This window comes from Salvelinus fontinalis, chromosome 10 (genome assembly GCF_029448725.1).
Source record: "Salvelinus fontinalis isolate EN_2023a chromosome 10, ASM2944872v1, whole genome shotgun sequence".
NCBI lineage: Eukaryota > Metazoa > Chordata > Actinopteri > Salmoniformes > Salmonidae > Salvelinus > Salvelinus fontinalis.
In genome coordinates, this window is record NC_074674.1 from 2,005,906 (window position 1) to 2,014,028 (window position 8,123).

The following is an 8,123-nucleotide window of genomic DNA, read 5'->3' on the forward strand; positions in this document are numbered from 1 at the left end:
GATCCACAAAGATACAGGCGTCCTTCCTAACTTAGTTGCCGGACAGGAAGAAAATAGCTCAGGAATTTCACCATGAAGCCAATGATGACTGTAAAACAGTTACAGAGTTGAATGTCTGTGATAGGAGAAAACTGAGGATGGATCAACAACATTGTAATTACTCAACAATACTAACCTAAATTACAGAATGAAAAGAAGGAATCCTGTACAGAATAAAGATATTCCAAGCATGCATCCTGTTTGCAATAAGGCTGGCTTGCTTCTGAAGCTAAGCAGGGTTGGTCCTGATCAGTCCCTGGATGGGAGACCAGATGCTGCTGGAAGTGGGGTTGGAGGGCCAGTAGGAGGCACTCTTTCCTCTGGTCTAAAAAATATCCCAATGCCCCAGGGCAGTGATTGGGGACACTGCCCTGTGTAGGGTGCCGTCTTTCGGATGGGACGTTAAACGGGTGTCCTGACTCTCTGAGGTCATTAAAGATCCCATGGCATTTATCGTAAGAGTAGGGGTGTTAACCCCGGTGTCCTGGCTAAATTCCCAATCTGGCCCTCAAACCATCATGGTCACCTAATAATCCCCAGTTTACAATTGGCTCATTCATCCCCCTCCTCTCCCCTGTAACTATTCCCCAGGTCGTTGCTGCAAATGAGAACGTGTTCTCAGTCAACTTACCTGGTAAAATAACGGTAAAATAAATAAATAAATAAATTCAAGTAAAACTGCAAAATATTTGGCAAAGAAACTGACTTTATGCCCTGAAAACAAAGCTTTATCTTTGGGCCAAATCCAACACAACACATCATTGAGTACCATGCGTCATATTTTCAAGCATGGTGGTGGCTGCATCATGTTACGGGTGTGCTTGTCATCGGCAAACCTTAGGGAGTTTTTAGGATAAAAAGAAACGTCAAACAGGCAAAATCATATTGGAAAAGCTGTTTCAGTCTACTTTCCTACAGACACTGGGAGACAAATTCACCTTTCAGCAGGACAATAAGCTAAAACACAAGACCAAATATACACTGAAGCTGCTTACCAAGACATCATTGAATGTTCCTGAGTGGCCTAGTTACAGTTTGGATTTAAATAGTCTTGAACATCTATGACAAGACTTGAAAATGGCTGAATAGCAATAATCAACAACCAATTTGAGGTTGAAGAATTTTATAAAGAATAATGTGCAAATATTGTACAATCCAGGTGTGCAAAGCTCTTAGAGACTTACCCAGAAAGATTCACAGTTGTAATCACTGCCAAAGATGATTTTAACATGTATTGACCCAGGGAGGTGAATACTTATGTAAATGAGATATGTATTTAAAATAAATGATCTAACATTTCTACATTCAGGTTTTCACTTTGCATTGTGTGTAGATGGGTGAGATTATTATTGTTTAAAGAATTCAGGCTGTAACACAACAAAATGCGTAATAAGTCAAGGGGTGTGAATACTTTCTGAAGGTATTGCTTCACAGGAACCACACACTTCAGATACTGGAAACAAAAGCCACAAGCAGAAAGGTTATAGAAACCAGTCATACAGTACCTCAGCCCAATGGCTAAGGATATCTCAAAACACACACCAAAGTCCTGCACAGGGATGACCACTTTATGTTAAAATGATATGAATAAAGATATATTTTGAGGATTATTTTTAAAATTTTATTTTACAATCTATGACAATCTCGCATTTGTACTTTTTTTCTAGCATATTCCTAGAATGGAGATGGGGGGGGGGGGGGGTATTTTTATTGCTGAATGTTAAATGAAATACACTTCCACTGACTGAAAAAAAAAAATGACTGCTGCTTTTTACCATGCACCCATATACCTTGACCACAAGTACATGCAGAGGAGAGGTGTTGAAACATTTCAAGCGAGGGAAGAAAAATAAAAACGTGAGAAACTGACAGGACGAACCTGGCAGCACTTCTATTGGGTGAGGAGGGGGGCAAGGTTGGGGAAATATCACATTTAAACTAGAACTACTGTCTTCTTTTGCATTTTTCAAACATACAAAATTACACTCAGAGTGTGAGAAACCGAAAGGACAGAAAATCCATTTGTCTACGTGTCTTTATCAATGTGCCTTCATCTTACAGCCGTTACCAGTTGTGTTTTAATCCTACTTATCAGTTTACTTTTGATCTAGACTCATCTGATGATTTTGTCCTGGTACAGTCATTTCATTTTTTTGGTTATATTTTAGAATATAACCAAAGTTTTGCAGGATTATCAACGATCATTTCAAATGCATTGTCAGAACCATTTACTCCAACATTTTTGACAGGTATGAAATTAACTTCCAAACCTGTTAGTGACATACTTCATAACAAACAACATTATTATCCTTATCCACAAGACTGAGCAGCACTCAACATTAGTGAATGAGACCCTTTAAAGTGATTAGTCATTACTGTAGACTTGCGTGTTGTCTGCTTGGTCTGGACTCGGTGAGATAAGAATTCATGAACACAATCAGTCAATGGACATGAATCTGTGAATGAGGAAAATTGTCAATTTGAGCAAGCGCTGCATAACTGCATGAAAAATAAGAATGGATATAAATATGTATTGATATCATGTTACTTCTTCTGCACAATAGGCATTACATAGGTTTCACACAACACACTACAGTCACCTCTTAGAAAATGACGTCATCAAACAGAGCAAAATAGAAAGTTTGCATATTTTGGCATTTTATGATCCTCCAAAGTTTCACAGCTATTTCTCTTGTATTGGTTTAGTATGTTCTGCTCTACTCTATTCTATTCTATTCTGTTCTATTCTGTTCTCCACTGAGATTCAGAGGCATAGCATGTTGGGTGTTGTTTATGTCCTTGGGGGGACCTTAGTCTTAGGGAAATATGTTGGTGGAGGGAGAGGGAGAGAGAGAGAGGGGAAGAGGGGGCAGAGGGGTGGGTGGAAGTCCTGAGATGCTATGCGGACCTTTACTTTGGCCACAGGTACACAATGGACAGGTGAGGAGGATGATGAGGAGGAGGAGGCATGGGTGATGGGAGAAAGAGATACATTTATGGGATGTTCTTGCTTTTAGTTTTGTCTCTTTGTATTGAGCCGCTATCACTGATGGCAGGGATATCTCCAGACCAACTGAGATACTGGCCAACGACATTTCTTCTTCAGAATCACAGATAGCCAGGACGTTGGAGGCTACCATGAGACAAACCTTAGCCTGTTGGTAGAAGGAGGGGGCCATGAGACAAACCTTACCCTGGTGGGACCAGTAAGGAGCCAGGAGACAAACGTTACCCTGTTGGTAGAAGGAGGGGGCCAGGAGACAAACCGTTACCCTGTTGGTACATGGAGGGGGCCAGGAAACAAAGGCGGGGCAGCTGTAAACACACATCAAGCAATGACATGCAGAACTCTCTACCCAACAGAACTCTCTACCAAACAGAACTCTCTACCCAACTGCAGCGCAATCCTGGAACCCAGGCTGATCTTCACTGTGCACCTGCAGCTTTCCTCTACTGATACAGTTGCTTTGGCACCCAATAGAGCAACCCGTTGGTTGTTACAACACATTAGGACATCTAACACTCACACACACACACAAGCACAGCTGTACACAAAATCCCCCCCCCCCCCACACACACACACACATACGCACACAACACGCGAGCACACGCACTTACGCACACACAAACACTCCTCCCCACTCAGAGAGCAAGGACCTGCACTGCATTGGTCAGATGTTCTACTGGAGAGTCCCAAAATGATAAACCCTATAGGTGAATTATATTCATGTAAACATACACCTTATGATTAAGTGGTTTATATTGCATGAGGTTGAAGGGGAACGGTAATGTTCAAATGGGGCTAGACTCCCAGAAGAACGCAGCCTGAAAAGAAAAAAGCCCAAAAAAGAAAACAAAAGAGGAAACGTGTATAAAAAATGATGTCCATATAAGAAAGGCTACAAAAACCTCCACTGGCCCTCTGCCATCGGCATACAGCAAAAGGCACCACAATATTACTCAATTTTTGAAGTTGTGAAAAAATTGGCACGTCTTTTTATACTGTAAATCAAAATGTACATATAAATAGAGTTTTCCCTATAAAAAAGTCTTTGCTGTTAACTAGTAGACAACTTTTGCTAAAAATGAAAATAAATATTTCATTTGTTTAGAATATCTGTCAGTTATATAAAATAAAAATATTTTGTATAGGTGCAGGTTTATACTATATTGATTTTCGTTGGTAGCTCATCTTCTTTCTTTAATGGGGTACATTGTCCGGTTTGGACCGTGAGTGCGTCTGTCTGGTCTGTACAGTCCCGCGTGCACCGTGCTGCCCAGAAGAGTGTGACTGAGAAGTCCGACTGTTGGCCGGCCTGCAGATAGTGGAGGGCTCCGCGTTCATATTCTGCATACTGAGGAAGGGCGTGCTCTCGCCCTCCTCCTCCGACTCGCTGTCCGTCAGGCAGCTGCGAGAGCCGTAGTCCTGTGACGCCTCGTATCCTCTCGGTGCTACGTAGCCGTTCAGTCTGGACCTCCGCAAGCGCCGACCCCCAACACCACCACTGCCGGTCCCACTTTTCTTTGGTTGTTCACGGGAGGAGAGGTACTCCTGTGTGGTCTCGTAGTCTTCTTCCTCAGCCAGCCTGTAGGGACTAGAGGCCAGGCTGCCCGTGCTGTCGTTCAGGTAGGTGCGGCGCTGCTGCCGGTAGGGCTCCTGGCGCTGGATGTCGTGCAGGGGCACCTGGTAGCGCCGCAGCAGAGGCTGGTCGTCCTCCAGAGGGTAGGGGGTGTGGGCGGCGGGCGGCAGGGACATGGCCTGGCTGGTGTTGGGGGAGGTGATCTGGAAGGTAGGCACCTGCGGGGGCAGCGAGTAAAAGAAGTCCACTGGAGAGAGGCGGGCCGGCGTTGTCAGGGCTGACACATACCTGTAGTGAGGGTGAAGGTAGGGTGGGGAGCGGGGAGGAGAAGGACAGGGAGAGAGAGGACCAGGCCAGACAGCAGCAGCCCAATCAGATGTCATGTCTAACAGAATGATGTGGGACAGGGACCCACCATCCACAAACAGCAGTCAGAGACATTATTGAGTTAGTGTGCAGGTTTGTCAGTTGTGGGTGGATGGTGTTTGTGAAATCCTGCTTGCATTCAGTCAGTTTTCTACATATTTGTTATGTTATTGGATGTGTTTAATGGTTAATGTGACCTTTAGCCTTACAGATGGCTATATCTAGGGAAAACATAAGTGTGTGTGTTGAGTTTTGAGGTGCTGTTTTATGTTTACAGTACAGTCCCTCTACCTTCATATGTTCTATGGCACTAGGGAAAAACATAGTACCCCCTTTAGGAAAAAGCATCTGAAAGATCCAAAGGCAAATCTAAAATACAGTGAATCACTGTTCCACTGTAATCCTGTTAAGTTAAGCACTGCGATGTTGCCTGGCACTACTGTTCAGTCAAATGATCATTATAGTCTACTGTAGCCATTTATAGATGAGCTCACTCTCACTAACTCAAACACTCTAAAACCAAAATCTTAAATCTGCAATATGTATCTTTTTGGGCTACCTGACCAAATTCATATAGAAATGCAATTATAGCAAATCTAAGAAGCGGTAAATCGGTTCTATGTACGTCATTTCTATGCCTCCCGTACTTGAATCTTTAACTTTCGGGTTTTGTACACCAGCTTCAAACAGCTGACAATACAATATTTTTGGTGATGGAAAATATATTTCACAGTGGTTTAGATGGTACAATGGTTCTTTACTACACTATACTTGATTGTTATGTCACATAAACTGAAATTAAGTGAACAATTAAGTGAATTAAGTGAATTTTTGCATACCAGGAAATGGCCATTTCAGCATGGTGCATGTTTAAATTAAAAATGTTTGCGGTCATTGGTTTCCAGCTAAAATGACTAAATAGAAGTTATGTACACTTCTCTAAACCTCCGGTGAAGATGAAGATGTGTCCCTACAATAACATCTGTGCTCAATCTTTAGGCATACAGCAACCCAGGGTGAAGATTACAGTAGAGTTGACAACCACAGCCACACAAGAGATCTGCTAGCTAGAGCTCCACCCCAGAGATCAAATCTTTTGTTCTACTCTCCTTGTCTTGAATGAAGTCCTTACGGTATCCACCCTCCTGTTTAGCTGCCATACAGATTTAGGGGAGTACAGTACAGTACAGTACAGTACAGTACAGTAAGCTTGACACAGCAGATTCTTCACTTGAGAAATACAGCTGCTTGTGGGCTCTCTCCTGACGGATTTTATCCTCAAAATACTCTTAACTTTAATACAGCAACTGGATATATAACTTAACATGTATATACCTACCTTATCCTTCTTTAATCAGAACATGACACAAGATCAGTATACATTTTAAGACCTGCCTGTCCTACAGTTAGTGGTGTAAAACACTTAAGTAAAAATACTTTAAAGTACTACTTAAGTCGTTTTTTGTGGTATGTGTTCTTTACTTGACTATTTACTATTTTTGACAACTTTTCCTTTTCCTTCACTACGTTCCCTAAACAAAATAATGTACTTTCTACTCCATACATTTTCCCTGACACCCAAAAGTACTAGTTACAATTTGAATGCTAAGGATGACAGGAAAATTGTCCAATTCACACTCTTAAAGAGAAAATCTCTTGTCATCCCTACTGCCTCTGATCTGGTGGATTTACTAAACGCAACTGCTTGAATTGTAAATTATGTCTGAGTGCTGGAGTGTGCCCCTGGCTATCCGTAAATTTAAAAAACAAGAGAATCGTTCCGGCTGGTTTGCTTACTATTAGGAATTTGAAATTATTTATACTTTTACTTTTACTTTTAATACTTAAGTATATTTTAGAAATTACATTTACTTTGGATACTTAAGTATATTTAAAACCAAATACTTTTAGACTTTTACTCAAGTAAAGGTATTTTACTGGGTGACTTTCACTTTTACTTGAGTAATTTTGTATTGCTGTATCTTTTACTTTTACTCAAGTATGACAGTTGGGTTATTTTTCCACCACTGCCTACAGTAGGCCTATCTCATCATGTCTGGCTATGGTAGAGTAGTATTTGCCCATGACTCTTTCAAAGTGCGCTCGCTGGCCTCCAGGGGCCGATAGAGAGCCAGCTGTAAAACAAGGCCTCCTAAGGTGGGCACTAGAACATGCCCCAGTGCCATAACCACAGAGAGGGGCCTGTTCCCTTCCCACCTGTCACTGTGTGGAGAGTCCCCCAGCGAATCGAACGAGTCTTCGTACTGCAGGCCCGGCCGGTGGGGCACAGTAGAGCCACAGTGTGCGGCACGCCTGGCCCTGGCCTCCATGCACGCAGGACTGTTGCACCTACTGGTCCCCACGGAGGACGACATCATGCCTGGTGAGTCTGAGAGGACACTGTCAGTCCGCTCCAGGCTCCATGTCCGCTCCTCGTGTCTGAGACAAGAGAGGACCAAAACATAGGGTTCAACCAGGATATGGTCCGGTGTGTAGTTCAGTGTGTATTTTTCTGTGTGTCAAAAAATGTACCTGTGATGTGTGTAGTGAGGGGGATGTTGAGGGGTTACCTGTGAGTGGATGAATGGGCATGGGTAGAGGAGTTGTGAGATCTGGAAGATGCATGGCTGCCGGGGAACGAGTCCTCTGGTACATGCCCTATGACTCGCTCCGTTGCAGGCACATTCTTAGAGATGTACTAAAACACACAGAGGAAAGTGTTGGAGAGATGGTATGGAGGGGAATTGTGTAACTGCCCATCATCATGTTGAACTTTACGCACAATACTATCACAAAGACTGTTGCTAAATCTGTCCTGACATATTTGAAACGCCACTGATTGACCATGTGTGTGTTCTGAAAGGAGAGGTTTAGTTACTGTTGGAAGTTAACCTGTGACATTGCTATCCTTCAAGAGAGTACTCATGCTCCACTAAATGAAAGTAAAAGAATGTATCCTATGAAACTCAGATGAAAACAACCCATTCACCCTTCCATTCATTCATTAATCGATGACAGAAAAGTCAGTAAGGGAATCAATGGATATGTGCCACTCACATCTACCATGGGTATCTCCTCAGGGCCAGGTCCTGGGTGATTGGGTCCGTTCGCTAGGTTCCGGTTTGGGTGATCTGCACA

At 42.8% G+C, this 8,123-nt stretch overlaps 1 protein-coding gene across 2 annotated transcripts in view; it reads right to left on the reverse strand.

Annotated features, from left to right (window-relative positions):
• Positions 1-1,145: 1,145 nt before the first annotated feature.
• Positions 1,146-8,123, reverse strand: part of nrg2a (neuregulin 2a) — a 222,831-nt gene continuing 215,853 nt past the window's right edge. For both annotated transcript variants that reach the window (XM_055935270.1, XM_055935269.1), the window contains 4 exons: positions 8,043-8,123; positions 7,556-7,683; positions 7,203-7,424; positions 1,146-4,907 (listed from right to left, as the gene is read on the reverse strand). The exon at positions 8,043-8,123 is cut by the window's right edge and continues 43 nt beyond it. In XM_055935270.1, the coding sequence (XP_055791245.1) occupies positions 4,241-4,907; positions 7,203-7,424; positions 7,556-7,683; positions 8,043-8,123 (1,098 nt within the window). In that variant the 3' untranslated portion in view covers positions 1,146-4,240. The remainder of the gene's footprint in view (positions 4,908-7,202; positions 7,425-7,555; positions 7,684-8,042) is intronic.